The following is a 23797-nucleotide window of genomic DNA, read 5'->3' as shown; positions in this document are numbered from 1 at the left end:
ATGCTAACTAGACCTTTATTTCCCACTAACATATATCAGCAGCAAAACACACTGCAACGGTCCCTAGATTACTGCTATAATGGAACCACAAAGACAACTTATAATCATGAGCACAAGCAGCTGTCACATAAAATTGCTTGAAGAGGGGAAATAACAACCCAAACTATGATATATTCATAAAAGCATAACAACTACATTATACAGTTCTAAAGAGACACCCCAATACAATCTTACAGAGCTATTCAGGCAAAAGAGGAATAAACTCTAATTTTGCCTCAGAAAGATAGAAGTGAAAAGAGCTGAAAGCAAACCTATGGCAATCAAAAAACATTATTAGCCAGTTTATACCATACCATAAATTCAATGTGATGAATAAACCCTCTTATTGGCTCATAATCAGTCTGTTGGTACACTATTGTTCAAAAAAATTGTTTTGCTAAAATTTTTACAAGTATTCTTTAATGCTATCCCATTTCTGTCTTAGGTCATAATTCATGACTATTACTAAAGTATTTGTTAGTGAACTGTGCCTTTAGACAAGTCAGGGTTTCCAAAGAAGCCTCATTCTTCAACAGATGCTACTTCTTATAGAAGTTTTGTAAAGATGCACAAGAAGAGGGTGAATTCTGGCAGTTAGTCAAAGATCGGGGACCCCCTCTAGTCTGTAAATGTAAACCAAAAAAGATAGCTTTGAAAGAAAAACACTCTCAAACTAGGCACATTAAAAGATACAGTAAGTTGATGAAGTAGAAAACGATGGCACAAAACTACCAATACTGCAAAAATTTCACAAGTGCAAGGGAACACCAGACAAGAAAGCAAAGCGATCCGTTGGGGGTTATTAAACATACAAGTGCCAAGTGGTGCAGGAGATCCTTCCGTGCTGGAAAGCGATAATATCCTGGGGAGAGTACTCAAGGGAAATGCCACAAACTGTCACATGCCGAGTCCTCTCTAAGCATCTGCTTGGGGCCACCGTTGTAGACACAGCGGTTAAACGGTTGGACAAACCCTGGGACCGAACGAGTGCAACTGTTCTTACCTACCACTCTAACGAGTAAAACAAATCTCAACAGTAAAACAAAGAAACATCTGCAAAACAGCAGTATCGGCATCCAGCACAAACTGATTTGTCAGGGGCATGAAAAACTAGTTCCCGTTACTTTTCTTCTGCTTATTCCTTGTTCTTAATAAGCAAAAGATACTTTGTGTGGAATTTTTCTCTTTTTTTTAGTCTAGCTTGCAGTGCTAGGAGCAAAGAAAATAAGAATGAGCAAAAGCTACTAAAACAGCACATCTTGGAGAGGACTTTGTAGGTAACTACATAAACTCAGAGAGAACAATATTCATTATGATTTTTTCAGTAAATTATACTAAGGTGTGTAACAATATGTATTTTCAAACTGGGCATATCAAAATAGTCTACAGAGCATTAACCACAATGGAAAATAAACCTTTTCTATGTATTTTTTTATATGTAAATCCAAACTTTACTACTGTTTGAAGATGGAGAATTTGGTGTTTAAAAGTCAGACATACTTAAAAACATAGTAAGAGAGAGAGAAAAGAAAAGATTATGATAAAGACCAGTATACCGGATAAATTTATATGACAAGGTGATGGTGGGGAGGGGAGCATAAATGCTACATAACATTCTACTTCTGCACAAACTTTTTCAGGTCTAATGGGCAACGTACAGTGAAAGGTACTCAGTCAATGTTATGGTCCATGGCTGATTTTACCTATGCACAGTGATGTTATTTACATAAAAAAAAGTCTCTGCCAAAACAAAGAGAAAAATCAAATATTTCACTCTATAGCTTGATCTTGAGTTACAAATATTTAGCAACCACACAGCATTATCCAGGGACTAAGTACTAGTTAGCAGTTTTAAAATACAACAAGAAACATTTGTTAAATTAAAAAAAGTTTATTTTAACCTATAATATTTTCCCCTTAATTGGGAGTCGTATGGCATCTTTGGATCAGTTTACAAAATTTCAAACTGAACACAAGTTACAAAACAGGCTAAAGAAACAGATATTTTATTAACGCTGAAGCATGAAGAGACTTCCACAAGGGCCTCCAAGATGTGTCCAAAAGATAGCTGCAAAGGCATTTTACAGTTTAGTTGCGAGACCCTGGGGTAACGTAACAACCTGTGTGGCTATACACTGTACTATTATTACTTATTTTGGCTTTTACTTGTTTTCTCCAGAAACTTTCTGCAGCATCCAGCATAACAAGATATCTGTGGATTTAAGGAACCACCGTAACACATACAGCACATACAATCATTGAGTCTAAGCTGTGCAACAAGTTCAATCCCCATTTTTGATTACTTCTAACTTACCAAAAACCAAATAAAGGAAAACCTGATTTTACCCTCCTCATTAAATGAGCTTTGCAGAACTTAAACATGAATAAATCTTTTTTCTTTCTATCAGGAAATCAGTTCATTTGTTTCTCAGTTTCCTATGCATTTTCTTGAATCTCAGTCTGACTCGGCAGACTAATAAATCAGAATATCACCAAGCTCTCAAAGTCAAGCAAATACAGAGAAACCATTTTAGATAGTGCTATGTTTTTGACAGTCACAAAAAGTTTGCTAAACTTTGTATCTTGCACATTTATCACATGTTGTTCCATTAACAGTAACAAAAAGCCCCACTCATCTGAATTCAATGATGCACTTAATAGCAGGCCTTCGCAGATCTATTTACAAATTGTGTAAATTATGAAACAAAACCAGAAATTAAAACATATACAGTAATATTACCTACTAATTACCTATTATGCTATAACATAAAACTTTCTTCACACTTTTTGCTTTCTAAATCTTCAAGTTGCAGTACAGCTCAGTTTAGGTTCAATTCCGACACACAGGTTGTTACACTACCACAGGGTCTCACAACCAAATGCTATTCAACAGTAGCTAATATTCCTTTTTCAATCTCCATGTAAAACACAATGATTCCATCTGAATGATGAAAATATTTGCTGCAAACTTAGCTTTTATAGGAAATTCTCAAACGATCACTGTAGTTGAGGCACTAAAAGGAATTCAGAGACATGATTATCATTTCTAGAATTGCTAGACTTAATATTACAAAATACAGATATTATCAGAAATAAAGGATGCATCTTGTCTTCATAAAGAAAAATAGTTGAGTTTTTCATGAGTTCCACAGAATTTCTCAAGTAGGTCATCTTAAACTTTCAGATTATCTAGCTGTATGTCCAATAAAGCCTGCAGTCAAAACTGACTTCAGTTATTCACAAGCACCACTCTATGTCAAGAATGGTGAGCTTCTTGAAAATTGATGCAATGTTCAACAGTCTTAGGAAGAGATGCTCAGTTTAGGTTAAATTCTGTATAAACCGATTTTGTAGCATCACCTACAGAGCCAACATTTGCTTTCCTATCAGTTTGCACACAAGTGAAAGTGGAAAGAAATAGCAGCTACTTTTTGAAGTGCCAAATACTTGGGAGAAGGAAAAAGGAGGAGGCAGGGGGAAAAAAAAAAAAAAAACACACATGAAAGTGTTTGGATCTGAAGAAAATAAAATCCTATTTCAGAAGACTAAATTGATTTTGGCAGCCTAAATTTCCAATTCTACCAAAGGGCCTGTTACAATAGATATTATAAACAATGTTATATAGATGTTATAAACAAAGATGAATTTTCCACATTTGTGTTCTGAGTGCACTTCATTTCTATCCTAGTCTTAGCTTGTTCTCCTGAGGCACTGCAGACATCTTTCACCACATCTGATCCTACATGCTCAAAAGGTCACTTCCATTCATCAGTCTTAGTTGCTGCTCAGTGTCCCATCAGTTGTCTATTTTCTACTGGTCCTTCTGGCTGTTGCTATACGGCATCTCAGGTAGGATGAGAACTATGCCGTGCAGAGCCCTAGTCACAGCACTACTTATACACAACACACTGAGCAAGGAAAACTGGCAACGTGAGGAGATCACTGATTGTCAGTGGATACCAAGGCTGGCATCATAGAAGGTCTGCAAGCTCAGAGACTGAGACTGCATCCAGTCTTCTCAGTTCGCCACCTCCGGCCCACCAGGTACCACTGAGCTTTGCTTACTTATGCTAGTGTAGGGCGCATAATGCTTACCTAATCACATGTAGTGACCTAACCTTTCACAATCTACTGATAAACTCTTGGTCCTGATTATGTTTGCACAACTCCTGAGTTCAACTCTTTCTGCAATGCAGTACCCTAAGTTTTACCTACCAGGGATTTCACGATCAGTGCTATCCTTACCCCTGTAAGGATATTGCAAAACTTGGTGTTATGGACATTCTAACGCACTTCTGATGTTGAGTACAAGCTTTCATAGGGAGAGAAGAGGAAAAAAAAAGTCCACACAACTTCTTACTGGTCAGGATAGTTAAGAATCAGATACAAGTGTTACAGCTAAACTTTTGACACAAAATTCTCTCTCAGGTCTCTCCAGGTTGTTCTCCCCTTCTCCCTTTTCATCTGCCCTAGGTAGGACATTTTTGCTTGGTAGCCTATTCCTTCATTTGTATCCTTTTCAGTCCTTTCTTTCCCTATGTTACAGAAAGGCTAAGAACCTTTGTTCTTTCTCCTTCCATAAGAGATTTTGCTATTCCCTTTAGCCTTCAAGCTTCTGATGCATGTGGCACTGGAACCCGAGCCCCCCCCCCCCCCCAGTACATCAGTTTCAGCTTCAGAGGCAGTCATAACAAACTGGTTGCTCATGTTCCAGCGCTGGCCCTGGGTTCCCAGGTGTTGCCACCTTCTTCAGGGTTCTCTGTGAAGCAGTAGAGATGTCATAGAGAGAAAAAAAAAATGGAACTGAATTTGCTTCAAAAATTATCTTAGAACTGAAGCTTGTATAGCCTTAGAACATCCAGACACATGGAAATTCAAAGTGAAAGAATATTAAGACATGCTAAAGATGATAACAAAGATGCTAGGTAGTTTCTCCACAGGAATGGGACCACCTTTTTTCTCCATTACAGAACAGCTTTCAGATCACACACATTTGCTTAGTATTATATCCTAAATGTACATCTAGACCTTTAAGATCAGCAGTCAAGATCAGCAGTTCTCCAGAGGGTGAGATGACTCTCCTGACATTCTGCTTGATCTTCATGGAAGACAATTATGTTGCTCTGTCTGGCAGAATTCCAGGTAACTATACTGCAACCAATAGTCAAGCTGAAGCTAGATTTGTTCCTGTATGTAGGACCCTACAAAATCATCTAGAATACCAGGATTCTCCAACTACCTTAAGAGCAGAGCAGTATAGCCTCCACCACATTGCCCTGCTTTCATCCTGTTTTCTTCTGCCTTCCACACCTCTGCATTTAGTGAAGCAGCCTGCACATCCCAGACTTTATAGGAAGGATGCACAATAAAGCCAAGCGGACTGGATGCAGCATGTTGACCCTACAATACAGGGTCGACAGAATAGGGAAAGCCTAACTTTATTAGAACTTAAAAAAAACAAAAAACAAAAAAAAACCCACAACACATTTGTTGGGCAATAAGTGGTGGCTTCCATTCAGCTGGTTGCGATTGTGACAATCACACACCATTATAACTTCCTGTTTTTCTTGATATGGTCCAGTTTAAAGGGAAAACACTTCTGAACTTCCAGTCCAAAAGTTTTATCTACAAAGTCATCATTAGACAATACAGTTACATATGCATTGCCGCATTCTGCAAGACGGCCCTACCTTTCCAACAGTTCTGCTATTTTCTCACAGTGCAAAAATTGTTGCCACTAATATACTCACACTAATACACTTGTGAGCCAGCAGGACCACTCTGCTGTTCAACTGTTCATTGACAAGTGCAATGGCATTTGGGGAGGAAGAAAAAGATAAAAATGTATTGCTATAGATTATGCTTTTATCGGTAGAGGTCAGAATTTTACAAAGTTTAGTAGTAGTGGTCCAAAGAAATGTAAAAGAAGCATATGTGAATGTAACAGTTAATATCACAACAATCTCAATGAAGTTAGTTATGATCTCTGAGTCTCAGACATGAAAGGAAATATAAAAGTTATATGCTTTCATTAATAAGCATTATAAAAAAAATGTCCTTTTATAAAAGAATAACCCCAGAAAACCAGCTGGACCATGCAACACCTACTTGTTGTTTATAATTGTTTCAGGAAATATTAAAAGTTTTTAGTTGTTTTGTGGAAGCGAATAGCCTCAAGACATGACTGTAAACTGGGTGTGCATATATATATATGCATTTCTTTTGCTTGAGCCAACTAACACCTATTCTATGTATCTGAATAGTATTTCTTATGTTCCTTTTTGAGTTAATTTTACTTTAAAGGATGATTATAAAATGTATATCCTGTATAGCATAAAATATCCCTCACGCACTCTTTAAGAAAAGCCCCACAACTTTAAACCTAACTTAATACATACTTTTAGTAATAAATTCTCAGACAAATGCCTCAAATCATACTGGCTTTGATGCTCTCTTTCCAGGGGAACTTTTAAATGAGACATGATGAAAGATCCAAGGCCAAAAGGGAGGGAAAACAGTTCTGCTGTATTGTACTTCTCTCCGACATATCCTTTTTCCTATATTTCCATTTGTTTTGCAGTTCAAAAAGGTAGTCACCAGAAATTCAATGTTCTATACCAATGATTCTTACCAAATTGCCTTGCAGTGCAGGTCGCAGTGTTCATATACTCCCGTCTGTTATGTCTGCTCTTGTGCTTCAACTGACTGCTTTACATAGATGGTTTCCTCATCCATCTCCGAATCTGTTCCCTACAGTTACTGAGTGGTAGTGCTCATGATGCCATCCTGCAAAGAACAATAATTCCCATTGCCCCAAGTGGGCTGTGTTGTTATAATCTGACAGGTTAACACACTCAGTTTATCACTTCTTTTTCTGTCCAAAAGATTCAAGCCGGATGTTTTACAATTACATACATCCTCCAAATTTCTTTTGCAAGCACAAAACATTAGTCTAGATTCTTCTTCTTTTTTTTTTTTTGAAGTCACTACGCATGATGGCAGAATACTTTATTGCTATTTCTACAAGTAGTATTTGCTTGATCTGTGGTAAAAACACTAATATCTTCCTGCATGTTTGAACAAATCTTATTTATGCCATTCAGAAAGCCACAAAGTTAGCTGTTCGGATTTCGTAAGGTATGTGACATATTAAAATATTGATGTGGTATTAGGAATATGTTTCTTAAAGATACTTTGGCACCTGTGGGAAATTAAGTGTGGTCAGACTTTAATTCACACAAAATACCCTGCTGAATCAGGTCTCAAAGAAAACAATTAAAAAAAAGTTCATTTATATCAAGTTGTCCAAAGATTTGTTTTGTATGTGATAGCCAGAATTTTCCCATTATCAGATAGATATAAGTCACTGCTTTTTAATTTTTTTTAATTGGACAACATCATATAAACATCTTTCTCTCAGCTTTCCTTTAATAGTAACGACCTTACAGAATGCCAGACAACCTTAGCTGTACTCTCAAAAGAGCTGCTTTTACTTTGACAATAATCCTGCCAAAGTTCAACTCCTCTACATTTTTCTTACCAGATATTTCACCTCCAACTTAAAAGTTTAATGTATTATCAGAAATTAATCTACGTAAGTTACAGATTTTTTTTTTTTTTTTAAATCTGTTTCTAGGGTCTCTGTACTTGCAGCAGTGACTTCAAATCTAACAGGAAGGTGGAAACTCCTAAGGGCTAGAGATGCTGTCCCAAGGACATCTTGCCACCTTTAGCTGATGAGGAAACCAACAGTTCTGTGTTGGGCTGAAAAGAAGTCTCAAAAAAGAAAGTCTAGACTGCATAATAAACAATGACAATTAAAAGCAACAATATCCCATCATAAGATTAACGCTTCACTCTTTTTTTTTTTGGGGGGGGGGGGGGAGGGAATGGAGGAAGGAGTGAGGAGGTTCGCATAACTGGAAACCCTAGCACTGCCAACAGGAGCAAGACCAGAAATGAAGACAATCTTCACCAAAATAATTCCCAAGTGAATGCTTTATTTTGCTGCCTTAATTTTCCTTCAAGGTTTTATTGTTATATTTACATAATTTCATCATATAAACAATATAATCATTTAGGTACTTCTCCTTAATTCTATCTCATAAAAAGTAAAAAGCTGGTGTTTAAAAACAAACAAACAAAAAACCCCCCCAGCTTTTACAGCTCTCCCTGCGACAGGGCTTCTTGAACAATAGTGCAGGAGGAAGAGCACTTCTTCTCTTTCCCCAGACTTCACTGCACAGCAATGCTACCCAATTCAAGTTTACGCTTGGTGAATTCACTTGTAGTTCAAAAATTATGCAATATTAGCATCGCTCTATCAAGTAAAAACAAGTTTATACTGATCACCTTACCCTATGGCTGAGCACAGAAAATTTTGATGCTCAGCCTCAGAGACAGGTACTTAAATGATGAAAATTCGTTTCTTATGAAGTACTGACAACTAAACTATTCGTCTTAATAAGGATGCCTAGCACCACTTTTTCCAAAATATCCATGTCCGCACTGAGATTTCTAAAGAACTCTAACAGATGACACTTTTTTTTTTTTTTAAATAGATTGCAGATCTGGAGTTCAGTTATCAAGCCCATAAGCAACTAATTTTTCAAAAGTTTTAAGGACCCAAAGATTTATACCAGCTTTGAGACTACCAAATACCAATTTCACCTGAAGACATGTCACTCATGCAGTTTTCAAGGTGAGGACACAGAAGCCTAACTTCAATTAATAAAAAAACAAAACAACTAACCGCTTGGCCTCCAAAACATGGCTGTATGATAAATTCATACCCTTAAACCAAACAGAAGATGAACAAGAGTTAAAGTACTTTTCTACAGCATCAGATTAAAATAACATTTACATATTCACAGCACAACATACTGTCACCAACTGAATTAAGTTTTCAAAAGCCAATGAGCAACAATTGTTGCTGTCAACTTGTCAAGTAAAATTAAATTAAATGAAAACCCAAAGCATTAACACTGAAGTAGAGGCATTTAAAAGTAACATGAATACAAGAAATTAACTGGTAGGAAATGAAGGATATTTTAAAAAAATATTATGAAAACCATATCATGAAGATTTGGGAGAGGTGCTTTGTGAAGAATGAACTTGAGTGAACATAACAGTGTTTCTGCTAAATATTTACATAAATAAAAATACAGTATTACAGATGTGTAACTTTTCCTTGATAGACTGAAGTCAAAGTTAATGATTGTACCTTTTATTTCCTATTAACACAGTAAATTTCAATTGAATTCTCCATGATTAAAGTGGTGTAAAGATACTGAATGAAAACATTTTAGTGCAGCATTGTCTCAGATCATTAGTTCACTTTATGACAACAAGTCTTGAATCTAAGAAGGCTGAAGTCAATTAGACTTGATATATTAAATACTGAATTTAGACCACATTTGATCTTGGGTACGACAATGTGAATTCAGAAATTATCCACTGAAATTGCTACAACCCCTCTGGATTTTCAGAGGCACAACACAGGGGAAAAAGCATACCTTCACTTCTGACTTTCAGAAGAGTGACCTCAGAAACAAAGATTCCTCAACATGCTCTTGACTGAAAAACTGCAATACCTTTTAGTCACTTTTTTTTTAAATTAACTGGATGCAGTATTGTTCAATACCTTTACAAATCACCTGAAAGGCAGGATTGAGTACACCCTCACCACATGCGCAGACAACACTGAACCAGCAGGAGAAGCAGATGTGCTGGAAGAAAAACCCATCACATGGAAAGATGTTGACAAGTTGGAAAATCGGGCGAATAAGAATAGCATGAGGTTTAAAGATAAATGCCTAGTCCAGCATTTGGGACAAGAGAACCCCAAGTGGCAATCCAGGCTGGGGTCTGACTGCCTGGGGTGTAGCTCTGCCAGAAGGGGGGGCCTTGAGGGGTCCCGGGCGACAGCAGGCTGAGCGTGAGCCAGCGCCGTGCCCTCGCAGCGATGACGGCAAACTGCAGCCCGGGCTGCAGCAGCACGAGCACAGCCAGCACATCAGGGACTGTTCCTGTTTGCCTTTCGTTCAGCCACAGCTGGAACATCCAAGCCCAGTTTTGGTAGCCCCAGTTCAAGAGAGACCTAGCAAGACAGGAACAGGCCCAGTGAAGGGTCCCTAAGATGATCAGAGGACTGGAGAGTCTGACATCTGAAGAAAGCTGAAGGAATTGCCTTTGCTCCGCACAGAGAAGGGAAAGCTCAGGGCGGATACAATCAGCCTTCCAATACCTAAAGAGTCGCTACTAAGATAGGGACACGCTCTGCACAAGGACACATAGTGACAGGAAAACAGGCACAAGCTGCTTCAGTGGAAATCCCATCAGAACATAAGAGAAAAAAAGAAAAAGTCTTCCCTGTGAGAACAACTGAATATTGGAATAGGTTGTCTCGGGAAGTGGCAGAAACTCCCTAGCTGAAAATACTCAAGACTCAGCTTGTCAGGACCCTGGGCAACCTACGGCCCTCTTCCCAGCAGAAGGTTGGGGCCAAACAGCCTCCAAAGGCCCCTTCCAACATAGAATTTTATACAGTTTCCATGATCTTGCCACTTAATATGAATTCATTCAAAATGCATAGACATCTCCTGCCTAAGCCTTTTAATCTCCCCCCCACACACACACACTAGATAAATTAAGCAATCAGGCATCATAAGCCAACAGACATGTTGTATTTTTGAATATAACAGGAAAAAAACTTCTCTCCTGAAACAAAAAAACGAACTATAAGTTATTTCTATTTTTTTTTATAGCCTGAAGCAAAACTTGCAAAAATTAATTCTTTTGTCTGATATGCAAAGGCAGACACAAATATAGGCTTAGAACATCCCAATAAAATACCGTACCTGGAGTTAAGGTTTAGTGAAGAACAGAATAAGACAACTGATCTTTGGGGCTGATCAAAAGTCTGCTTCACACAAATAATCCCACTCATATCATAATTAATGAATTGCATCATTGCCAGATGTGTCAACAGAACTATTCTGGTATTCATCTAAGAAAATCTCTATAGCTATTTTGCTATTGGTAATGTTATTGTTATAGCTCATTTGCTACTGTTAATGCAAATCTTTCAAACAAGTTTTGAACAGTGAAAGTTGCAAAGAGTTTCATTACACGGAAAAATGAAGGGAGAGAGCAAGCACCTAGCTGACCAAAGGTAAAACATGCCTCAGTACTTTTTCCTCTTCTCCCTCAGTCAGCACAAATGGTTATCCGCCCATTTAATCAAGCATCAGTGCCAAGGATTTGGGAAGTAACAGGGGGAGAATAAACTGCAAGTGCATGCAAATTGAAGAAATAAAGGTTTTACTTTACAATCAGGGGGATTTAGTCCCTCAATAATTATTCCTGCTTTGCATTAGTACACAGCATTAATCAACTAATCACGACTTTGATGCTTTGGAAAGTTTCTTATAGGGCAATATATATCTGGGGAAAAATAAAAACCATACTTGGTTTTACAAAGTGCAAAGAAATGGAAAAGCAAAAGTAGAAAAGAATAAAGTAGTTTTAATGTTACTTTTTTTCTTTTAATAGCTATTTTCCTGTATCTGGAAATTCAGCGAACCATGGAAGATGGTAATTGTTACAGCAGATAGAGTCATTGCTGCATAATAACTGTATATATAAAGGTATTCTACCAAGAATAGTATTTGCTAACTGAAGAAAGGCTATTAGGTACTTAAGGGACATGCTTTGTGCTAAAGAGCTGCTGTATGACCTGGGATATTTCAGCAGATCAACACAGGTACCACAGATGCAAAATCACTGACAAGTGAGATCAGCAGACCAAACAAGACAGACATAATTAAAACCTTGAGGTCTGGTGAAGGAAGAACCTAAACTAACTTACTGGACTTCCAAACATTCGCATTCACATACACATATAAGACTCAAAGAATGCTACACTAGTGCAAAGCCTTTTCTCCCATTTTTGTCTCACACAAGTGAGATATTAATCAAGTTAAATACAATACAAACAAGCAAACTGAACCAAATAGATCCCTGCCAGTATTTCTTCAATCTAAGGCTCCCTAAGTCTTGTTCCTCTGAGGATAAGGTCATTAGCGTACGTATGAACCAGATCAAGTTTCTAAAAGCACACGAAAATTAAAAATTACTTACTGCTTAAGTGAGTGAAAACTACTGGACCACGTTTTTCAACTCCATATACAAATATATTAAGTGTGATTACAGATACAGATTACCAGTTAATATGGATTTTGAGTGCACATTAAACAAAATTCATTACACAGAATTTCATTACTTAGTTTTAAGCATACTGTAGTTTCAAGTGTACCAGGATGGCCTTCATTTTCTTTGTGCTAGGCCAGATAAGTTTTCTATCATATGGATATGACTTCTTAACACTAGGATTATACTGAGTAGATACATAACAACAGTAGCTGCTTTGAGCTCCAGGCTTTTTTGAAGTGTAATCTTTTGTGAAGGCTGCTTCCCACTTCAGTACAGAATGATGCATTTTGTCAGTCGGCTTGAAACACAGCTACGGACTTTGCCTAGATTTCTGGTCTCCTGACACCCAGATTTCTCCTCCTGACTAAGAAGTCCTCAAACACGGTTGGTGTAGCAGCCATACTCACTGCAATGCTCTTAAAATGCAAGAAAGTAAAGTTGAATGCAATAAACTGTGATTAGAAATTAGGATTATAAATTATATGAAATATATGTGCATACATAAATATGTATGAAAGAATCCAAAAGATCTGGCTATGCAGAAGATACTCAGCTTTTAATTTTCTTCTGAAAGTTTGAGAGTTGTACTATTTTGGATGATCTTATTATGCCATATTATTAAGTAAAATCGATTCAAGATCCTTTCCTAAGCTGTTCTACCCTGTCAAATTCTATTCCACTAAACTAAGTTCTGAAGAATACATATATCCCCCCCCCCCCCAAAAAAAAAAAAAATTGCAAATCACTAGGTACCACATGCATTGACCTTCGCTCTTCTTTTGAATTTGCAGTATGGTTCATTTTAGTCAAGCTGTTGAAACATTTGTGCTATAATGCATCAAATTAAGGCAGCCAGCTGTGATGTTTAATTTAAGCTAAAAGTTTATGATCTACAACTACACAATACCTTAGGGAATAACTGATATTTCATATCACTAAACTGAACACAGTTACAAAATATGTAACAAAATGGTTAGAAAATTCTCCACATTTTACTGAGAGCACATTTAGTCATTTAAGCTTCAGGTTTGTAAAGAGCACAACCACTCAGCCAAAAGTGTATATTAGAAAGAATAACTGAACAAGCAGTTCTACCCTTCTCTGAATACACAGATTTGAAGCCTTCTGGTCTAATGTCTTGTTAGATTACTCCTATATTTTATCCTTCATTACGCATAATGGAGTTCCGCCATTTGTGAAAAAGCTGGAATTAGGAGAAGTCATTAGCTATTTTGTCATAATGCACCCTTTTTAGCAGATACTTTGTCAAAGCAGATAATATAAGCTCTTTGGGGTTTTTGTTCTTGTTTTAATTATTATTCAAATCTATTTCTTTTAACTATCAAACACTCCTAAAAGAAAATCCTCTCCAACAATGCTTAAAACATTTTATTAGTCTTGACAGTGTATAAAAAAAATAAAATAATAAAAAAAGTCTTTTGAATGATTAGATAATGATGATCTTGGAACATCTTAAGAGATGAATGAAGGAGAGCAAAACAAAGCAATGGCCATACATCAGATGCAGAAAGCGTGGAAACTAATGGGATCGAAGTTGAAACTTCAGATGACAAGTCTAGAAAGGAACAATCTGGAACAAAATCAGCTAGAACATTGTAATAAGGCAAAAAAAATCATTCCTGTTAATTAGCTTGCTACTTTGTTCATCAGCAGTTAACTGTTCTTCTAAAAACTGTAAGCTACAGCTGTGATGGTTTGTAAGCAGAGAATAAGTAAGGCAGATACACCCAGTAGAAGGATATGTTGCTAACTTTTACAGATAACATACCGCCAACTAAATAGAAAGCTGATTTTCATCAGCATCAAAATATTCTAAGATAATTCTTTAAACCTTTCCTTGGTTATAACTGAATTCAGCAATCATCTGTAAGAGCCAAAACACCCAGACAACACCAGGAAAAACAAAACTAAGCAAACTGACAAAAAACACACACACACAAAACACACCACACCCCAAACACCCCCAAACCACCCCTTGTGCTTACTTCAGCGTTCTGGCAACAAGCTGTGTCCTGGGCGAAGATATTTTGCTATAAGGATGTGCCTTAATGGCCACAGCTCCACCACAGGGATATATCGCAGCCCCAATTATGCCACCCCCCTCCCACACTACCTACAAGAAGGTAGGCGGCTAAGGGGAATTTAGTTTTATTAAATTAAGCATTCTCTAAATTTATTTGGGTTGGTGCAGCTTGCCTTACAGGAAACTGGGCAGTTCCTACTACATCAGCAAAATTTCTCTGCTAGAGCTTCCACTAAAAGCAGGAGGAAAAAAAAAAAAAGAAAAAAACCCACAAAACTTCAAGAGTGATCAGAAACTTTCCAACTTAAACATCCAAAACCCCACAGAAACTTTAACTACGTATAAATAAAACAGATTCCAAATATTATTTTTCTAAATTCATTTTAATCACCACCCTGCTTCCCTGCCATATTTCAATCTTGCATGATTGCAGCAGCCAACCTCATCGCAGGGTCATGTCGTTGAGAAAGCCACACCATTTGAAAGCTGATTACTACTCCAACATCCTTGTGATAAAGACTGTTAAAATCCAGTGAAGGATGAAAGCAAGCACAGAATCTGCTGGTATCAAATCATATGTGGTTGAAAGCATCTAGGCACTAAAAGCCTGCTATATTAACATTTGAAATCAGGAAATCACCTGTTAAAATAGAAGTTCGTTTTCTACAGAAGTATTTCAAAATCATTCCTTCAGACTTGGGAAAAAGTAAAACACACACAAAACAAAAAAACCCTAAAATGAACAAACCAAACTCTGTCTGAAATGGTTTCTGGTATTCCAAACAACTGCTTAAAGAATACTTAAAAGTCAAAAACTGAATACTTGACACCGAATACTTGACTTGCTCTCCATTAACAATTATGAAATGACAATCATTAAAACATTCCTATAAAAGCTCATGTAAACCGTATGCTTTCTGTGTGATTTCAAGCAAGCACTATAATTTCACAGTAAGAACTGTGAAGCATGGAAAACAAAGCAGTACATGGATATAAGACATTTGAAGGCACAGCTCTTATACCTACAACATTCTTAACTGATTATAATCTTTCATTCAACCAGACACTACCTACAACCCAGAGAGGAACAAAAACAACCCAACAAACTACAAAATAAAAAAGATCCATGATAATTATACTTAAACACAAAATACTTGACAGACAATTCCTCCTTTGTTTGACTGCCAAATACCGAACTTGGAATTTTATGTTACTTCAGCAACAGTGAATTAGATCAAGTGTCTATAAAAGTAGGTTTTAAATTCCATTACAAGAATGCACAATATCAAGAGTTGCAGAGAAACAGAAAATGAATCCATAACTCATGGCTTGCAAGGTAAGAAACTGAGTTTAAGCATTTTGTTTGAAAATGCAATTTATTATGTTTAACAAACACTTAGAGAATGTAAATCCTGAGAGATTTTGTTCTGCTTCTAAACAGTTAATGATTAGCAGTTCAACTTCAGTCACACCCTGCTTAACTGCCATGTAACATCAGCAAAAAAATACCGACAAAACAAGGCCAGTTTCTTTCGCTAAGAACCAGCGGTGTCTGAGACTTTCTGGAGACACTAGGGTCTTTAAAATTCAACCATAGCCTTTTCCACAGATGACCATGAATGATTTCAGATTGCTGTACCTTCTACAATTTTCCTATTATGTTCTCCCAAACATCAGAATGAAGATGTAGAAGGCAAGCATAATTTCCTGTGTGCTGAGAAAACTCTTTTATTCATGCTGAGACTTCAGATGCATGATAAAGCTGAACTTCTATGACTAGGGATAGAAAGCGTTCTTTCAGTTAGCGGCTTCCCACCCATCGACACATCCTCTCAAAAGTTTGTCCCTTATTTTGGATCAATACAATTGATCCAAAAGAATATTTCTTCTTTCCTGTTCCATGTTAGCAAAGTAATAAAGCGCATGCTGAACAACAAATACATGCCAAAAATCTCACATTTCCATTCCGAGGTGACTTTATCTTTTGCTAACGTACGCTGAGGACCAACCTTATAAGAACTCACAGGGAATAAGCATATGAAAATGGAAGACTGTCTCACTCTCTTGCATCCAAAACTATACATGCAGACTGTAACTTTAAGAGTTTGACTTGCAAATGATGGACTTGGTGGAGAACCATTTCAAGTTGCATTCTGCAATGGGATTCTGGTGCGTAAAATAGTATTTGCTGTCAAACGCAATTGAGAACCTGCCAACTTTGACAGATGTACACATGAAAGACTGAACAACACTATGGAAGAAATAGGCCTTCAAGGATCTCAACATACCTGTAAATGTAGTGTATTAATTTTCTATTCTGTCTGTGGAACAGAAAGAAAAAAACCAAAATGAAAGAAAATAAATAAAGAGAAATTCAGCACAAGACATGTTCAGCAAAATCAATCCTTTACCTGTACTTGTCTGAAAGAAAAAAAAACATTAAGTCCTTTGTATTTCCTGAAGCTGTAAAAACATTGGCTTAGAAATAAAGTGTGTTTTTTTACTTTCAAGTTTAAGAAAATGTTCATCTTCTGCATCTTTACTGTAATATTAACATATTACCTAGTATCTATCGAAGAATTGTAATGCTCTGTACGCAGATGTACAGCAGCTTTGCTGACTACAGGTTTCTTGCCCACTATTCTCTAATACATAAACTGTTTTCTCCTCCTTCTACCTTTCTGTTACATTCTACAAGGACAATAGCTTTATAATTTTCAGGACTTTTCTTGGAAGTCTTCACTAAGATGCAATTTCTTTTAACAGTTTTCATTTTTGAAAGATTAATTAGCAAAAAAACTCTTGCATTTTGTTAGGATAATTATTAAATACCACCAGCTAAGATCACTTTTTTTTTGGGGGGGGGGGGGGGATGGGAGGGGGATGGAAGGGGGTGGTAGAGGGTACTTTTTTCCAGGAGTCTGAATAGATCTGCTTTATATGAAGTGAGGGGGATGTTTCATGAAAACTAGTTATATCAAGAACTATATAAACAAGGAGTTTAGGGTAAACCCACATAAAAAAAATATTTCTATATTTTTTCTCCCTGAGCTACACTCTGGACTAAAATGACTTACAATCATAATCCATACAGTCTTTTTCTAAAACATATTGGTGTGGTGTTCATCAAAATTTTCCATTCTACACAGAGGGTTTTTTTTCCAAAAGGTCAAGAAACTAGTAATTCTAATAATTCTCATGTGAAATTGGCCAACAGGCTTTAAAAAAAACCCCCCACACACAAAAAAAAAAAACAAGCCCCCACCCACCCAAACTAGAAATTACGGCTTTAGAACTTCATCCTGTAGAATAAATTCCTGCAAAGAAACTCCCATCTCATACTAAAGTTTCAGAACACTACCAAGTGCTAAAGTGTTTAAGCAGCTTGCTCACAGAATAAGAAGTCCTACTTTTTCCTTTCAAAATAAAAAGCTTTCCTTGTCATGAGGCTTTTATTTGAGAAATTAACCATTTCTTAAAAATGTATATGTAATTACTTCATTTCAAGGAAGTGGTATTGTTTGGTGGGTATGCCTTTTAAAAAAAAACAACAACAACAAACCCCACAAGTGCTGCCATTACAGTAAGTTTCATTTTCAGGGTTGAAGGACCCTTCCAGAGATCAACTTACTCATTATAAGCCCCCACAGAACTGGCCAAACATAGAAAGCGCCTGTTCTTCATAGCAAAGAAGAATTTGAAGGCTTCAGGACTCCTTGCGCCACAGCTCATCATACACTTTTAGTTCAAGGAGAGCAAGAAAGCTCTGAAAGAGGCCAGGGAACCGGCTCCCTGCTCTGCTGGGGCCTGTGAGGGAGACCTTCAGTAAGCTGCTTGGGGCACTAGGGATGTAGCCCTTTTGAAGGGGGTAAAAAGTCACAAAATCCAGTATGAGCAGTACCATTTTTACATATATGACCTAGCCATTCTGAAGAATAATAAATGTTTTCAAGCTTAAACTTATACACACAGCCTAGTCAGCTTATCAGGGACATATCACAGTGAATTCCTAATACTGATATACGTATTTTATTCTCATCAGCTGATCTGAAAGAAGATTAAAAATTTATTGGGAGAACATACGAATACTTATGAGACATGTTAGTACATATCATTACCCATGAGTCAGTGTTAGTTTCTTAATTCCACATTAATGGAAGCAAGGAAATTAGAAGTGACACAAATTAGTCATGCTGAATATTGATGGCCTTTTGGGTAGAAATATGAAGTAATATTGAAGAAATCTGCATATGTATGTAAATAAAAATCCACATCTAGGTTAACAGTACGTTAAATAGAAGGATTCAAATGAAGGAACTAGACTTTTAAAAAGTTTATAAAATATTAATCTCTGCGTTTTACTAAATACATTTTTTTCATATTTAATTCTATTATGCTCAATACATTATCTTCAGTCAGCATAAGCTTGCTTTTTTTTTTTTTTTTTTTTGGTCTTAGGTAAAAATAAACAGTGAAATCACCAAAGGAACGCTGATTTTGTAATCCATTCTGCTAGCCAGAGCTCAGCTTTGCTCTCCTCCTATTTGGCTTCTGTCAAGATCAGGGTGATGAACTAAAACACTGACTAGGAGACAGATGTAAGCAGTCGGTGACCTGGCTAACACCATCTCTTTACAGACTGGAAGAGTGCAGAAGCCTGGACAAAAAGGGGCTGAAGCACAATGAAAACACAGTCTTAGTGACATTTCCCTCTGGAACCAGACAGTTGGATGAAGCCAGAAAACCACACATCACACCGATTCAGGTAACACCTACCATAAATGTCCAGATGCTTGTGTATGCATGGAAGAGAAAGAATAAAGAAACAATACCCAAATATTTCCCAAGGATGCATCTGGAAGGAGCATGACTCAAAAAAATCACAAGGTCGCCCGAGACTATACTGGAGCCTTTGAAAGCTGACCCCCACAAGAAAACAATTTCAGCAGCACCCAGAGTGTCAGCCCCTGGCCGTGTAGTTTGAGGGCCTCTCCAACCACAACAGCATCTTGACATAAGGAGATTTAGCTGAATCTTAATTTCTGATGAAAGACTGGCAACCCTTAAATGTCAATGTCATACTGATATAAAACAATAACACTGCCTGCATATATGTGCATGTGGAAAAAGAGCTTACTGATCTTTTGGAAGATTTATGTTTTATGATTGTACATATTACTCAGACTGATGGATCCACTTCACATTACATCTAATCCATAAAGGGCTTCCTCAGCTATCCTTACTCTCCTCCCCCAGACTCTCAGCTCCTGGCTGCCCACTTCCACTGTATGTCAGTGTAGCATTTGCCCCACTCTTACCCTCTTTCCCAAGGCATCTGCTACTGACCACTGTTGGAGAGGGGATACTAGCCAAGATGGACCTTTCATTTGAACCAACTGATCGTTCTTCTTATATTCTTAGGAATATAAATGGTTGTTCTTATACCCTTATGTTTTTATGACCTGAGAAAGCTGCAAGCATTCAAAGGGATCAGGCAACACAGCTCACAATGAATTTCATGGAAATTGAAGCCTAACTTTTGGCCAAGGACTTAAACATGTGCCTAATTTTAAGTCCAGGTATGACTGAAATTAGTTTAAAATACTACGTATTTAAACCACACATAATGCTCAAGTGCTTTTCTGCAGCAGGAAATGACCTGGAGCATAGGATGGGACTCTTCTGCATTGCTCATGACCTTCCCTGTCATTTTTAGGTTAATCTCTGGCTTATTATAAAGAAGAGTTTTTGAATACAGTTGAGATTGCATCTTAGAGACTGAGTGCAACTTTAACATACCGACAATGCCACTAATGCCTTTTGAAAACTAAAACCAATAATTTCTTTTTTTTAATAAAGATGAAAGAGGGTATCATTGAAGTCATTAAATGAGAAAATGAAATGCATCATTTACATTTAATATGGTTAAAATAGTCATTTCACAGACACCAGTATGTAAACAGGCTAATGTCAGGCTATTCATCTGGAAGCTAATATTTCATATGTAGCCTGTAATATGAAAATGAAGTCTTATTTTCAATCTATAATTAACATGTTCGGAAGCAGGTACTTCCACTTTGGAAGAAAAATAAGCTAGTAAAGCAAAATGTTTGCTTTGACATCTTACAAAGCAGGGTTTTGCTTGCTCCATGTGGTGACAGACACATTTTGGCAGTTGAGGCCTTATTTCCCTTTAAATTGCAAGACGATGTAAAAGTCAGAGATGTAAAACACTTAAGTACCCAGAAACATACAGATTACATATTTTCCTTGAGTTCCTATACTCATCTCAGTGGCAAAAATACGTTTGATCTTTCATTCATAATCTTATGAACAGAGCTACCCCACACTGCAGTAACTTGGTTATCCCTGTAAGACAGTAAGATGCTCAAATAGCTCCCAAGCAAAACCAGTTTGGTCACACTAGACCGCCCACTACTGACACTCCGTGATAGCTTGAGAAAATTCCATAGTCAGATGAACCTTTAATATGATAATCAGAGATCCAGCACATCTCGGGGGAAAAAAAAAACACCCTCTAAAGTTTCTAACATCTCACAGCTGTTTCATGATGTATCCATTAAGGGCAACATTTATTAAAGCTTTTAACATATTGCTTAAAATCCTTCCATGTAATACTGATACATATTCACTCATTTTCTTGTTCAGACTATTAATCCAAAGAGGAAATGATTGTTTCTGTAATATTTTTCATGGGTGGACAATATTTTTATTTCCTGTTTTTATATGTGTGTGTGCACGCACATACACATGCATGTATATGCATGTGCAGCATGTGTGGTTCTCTAGCAGAGATTTAAATAACAGGACCCGTAAAGTCCCTTTTATATGGACTAGTTAGTTCCTTATTTCCAGGATGAGAAGGAAGAACTACTAACACAAAAAAAAACCCAAGAAAAATGTATGTTGTATTAATTGCTTGAAACCACTTAATCTCCAGGCCACAGCTTCATATAGTGAAAAACCAAATCTTCTGAAATAAGCAAAAACACACTGATAAAAAAGCAGCTAAGGACTGAGCCACCTAGCTAAAAAGCTTGATATGAGAAGCTAAAATTTGCATCCAGCCCCCCCAAAAGCCCAGCTGAAGACTTGACATTACCTTCTTGACTATTTTCCCCTTTCTTTCTTCTATGTAAATTCTCAGTAAAGAGTAAAGGGATTAAAGATGACATCACATAATAGATCTACAGATAGAAAATTCTAAACAGAAGTAAAAATATCTTCAGTATCAATACTTTTTAAATGTTTTTTTTTGGCTGATAGTATGGACATTTAGAAGTAATCCACTGCAACCAGTACTTGAAAAAAGGAATTGGTAATTATGGTTCCATATACCTGAGCGTATATTAAATCACCACAACTGCTTGCAGCTTAGTCTTTTCCCTTCTGCAGTCCAGGAGTCATGATTACTGCCCTGGTATTGCAAAAGGGGAAGTGCGTAATAGACCTACATTTCTTAATTAATCCAGACAGAGATTTTCAATGAGGCAATTAATCATAATGCAACACATTATAAAACAAAACCACATCTAATTTTCAATTGTTCCTATCTACAGCCAAGTGTAGAACAAGGACATGTCTTCAGCAAAACTTTGATATAAGGACACGAATTTTCACTTCGCATAAGCCATCAATTAAGTGGGGAAAAAAAATAAATACTAAAACCAGAAGAAAGCGCATATGTAAGAAAGAGAAGTTACATCTAGCTCAGCCATAGAGGCATTTTTGTGTGGCAGATTCAACAAATACTTAGACACAAATAACCATCTATGGACTAAGAACACACTGACTTTACATTGTGAATTGACATTTCTGAAGCAACTCATTAATGGTAACTTCTAAAAGTACAAGAAAAATGTGAATTAAAGGCAGAAAGAATAAATAACCCCAATAAAAAAGTTGAAAAAGAAAAAAGCAGCTTTGCTTCCCATGTTTTCCTCCTCAGTTGTTCTAGCCCTTCATCCTTCCCTTCTCTGCCACAGTCTGCTCACCTGCCTTGTCTTTCTTTTTAGCTACCCTACTCTTAACAAAGTCTCTCCACAAATAACGAGCTAACAAACTGGGGAAGGCAAAGGCCCTGCCAGCTCCCCCCGTCCCTGCTGGGCTCCTCGCAATAGAGGCTACTGATTGCTGTACGTCTGCGCTCTGCCTAGCACAGTTAGCGCCTCCTCTCAAATTGCTCCTCTGCACTAAAGTAATGCAAGTAAATAATAATCATCAAGTTGTCTGTCGATAAACCAGCAAAAATAACATCAGGTACTAGCAAAATCACTGTTCAACATGATCACTCCTAAAAAGCCTATTTTGAATAGGGTTTTTCTGATTAAAAAGACCTATTCATATTGTTCAATAGACATGAGAATTCACAGCTTCCAAATTTATGGCTTCAAAATATGGATTTTCATTTCAGACGTTATTGTTTCCACCGCTAAAACTAGCGGAAGGAAATTACACTCATCTCTACAAACCAAAATCAGGAACGAGATCCTCACAATACTAAATCACTGTTAGAAGGAAACAAAAAAATATTCTTACGGCAGACATCAGAAGACACATTATGACCTGCTTATCATCGTAACTCAAATGAAAAACAGTAACATTTGAACCGATCAAACAGTGTATTTTTTCCCCTTTTAAGATCGTCATGCCATGCATCAGTGAACTACATGAACCGCCACGCATATGTAACTTCACACTATTTCTTTCTGCAGAGAGTACACTAGTGTCTTGGAGACTAAGACATTACCATAAGCGTCCTTAAACAAACAAAGAGCCCATTCATTCTTTCAGCAATACCAAATGCTCTTTCCCTCTGAACTAGCCGAAAACCGCTACTGACAGAGAATTCTGAAGCCCCAGGGACAGCCATAATCCCCACTACATTCACACCTGTATTTCCTGCAATAAGGACATTTCTCTTAATACACAGAAAGCCAATGCCACCCGGGCAAACAGAGACGATTTAAAATCATTCTATTTCTTTTGCTCATTAGCTATCAGCTCCCCTTAAAGGGCCATTTAGAGTCTCAGTAAGTGGGAACACTGGAACCTGCAAGATTTTCAAGGTTAAAAATTAAGCAGTTTTCCAGCAGTCACCAACTAAGCTGTTCCACATGCAAGAGTTGTATTAGTTAGGAATACAACGTCCTACTGAAGCAGACAAACCAGCATATTGCAGTCTTTGCTACGACAGCATTTACACTGCCACTAAAGCCAGCTGGTTAGTCTGGGTGGTGAACATTTCAACAGCTCATACCATCATGAGACACATGGGCAGCTCCTACTGACAGGACTTGCACCTAATACAGTTCGCATGCACGTGGAGTATAAAGCAACAACATTCGTTTTTATATCACACGTTAGGTTGTTGCTGTAGACAGAAGCAAGTTGTATTCAGCAGATACATCTTTCAGACCTACTGTTTAGAGACTTCCACACTCGCCCTGCAGCTAAGAAACTCTTACGTGAGCACAGTTC

General features: G+C 37.2%; 1 protein-coding gene across 4 annotated transcripts in view; it reads right to left on the bottom strand.

The window, feature by feature from the left end:
* Positions 1-23797, bottom strand: part of CCSER1 (coiled-coil serine rich protein 1) — a 724845-nt gene that overhangs the window by 280160 nt on the left and 420888 nt on the right. Inside the window, exons 9-10 of one of the 4 annotated variants that reach the window (XM_067297078.1) lie at positions 16585-16617; positions 6794-6825 (exon numbers count right to left, since the gene is read on the bottom strand). The exons of the other annotated variants lie outside the window; for them this stretch is intronic. Coding sequence (XP_067153179.1) covers positions 16609-16617 — 9 coding nt within the window. The 3' untranslated portion in view covers positions 6794-6825; positions 16585-16608. Of the gene's footprint in view, positions 1-6793; positions 6826-16584; positions 16618-23797 lie in introns of those variants that run through there. 4 annotated transcript variants of the gene reach the window in all.

This window comes from Apteryx mantelli, chromosome 5 (genome assembly GCF_036417845.1).
Source record: "Apteryx mantelli isolate bAptMan1 chromosome 5, bAptMan1.hap1, whole genome shotgun sequence".
Taxonomy (NCBI): domain Eukaryota; kingdom Metazoa; phylum Chordata; class Aves; order Apterygiformes; family Apterygidae; genus Apteryx; species Apteryx mantelli.
Note: the sequence above shows the minus strand (reverse complement) of the source record. Positions and strands in the feature narration are given on the sequence as shown.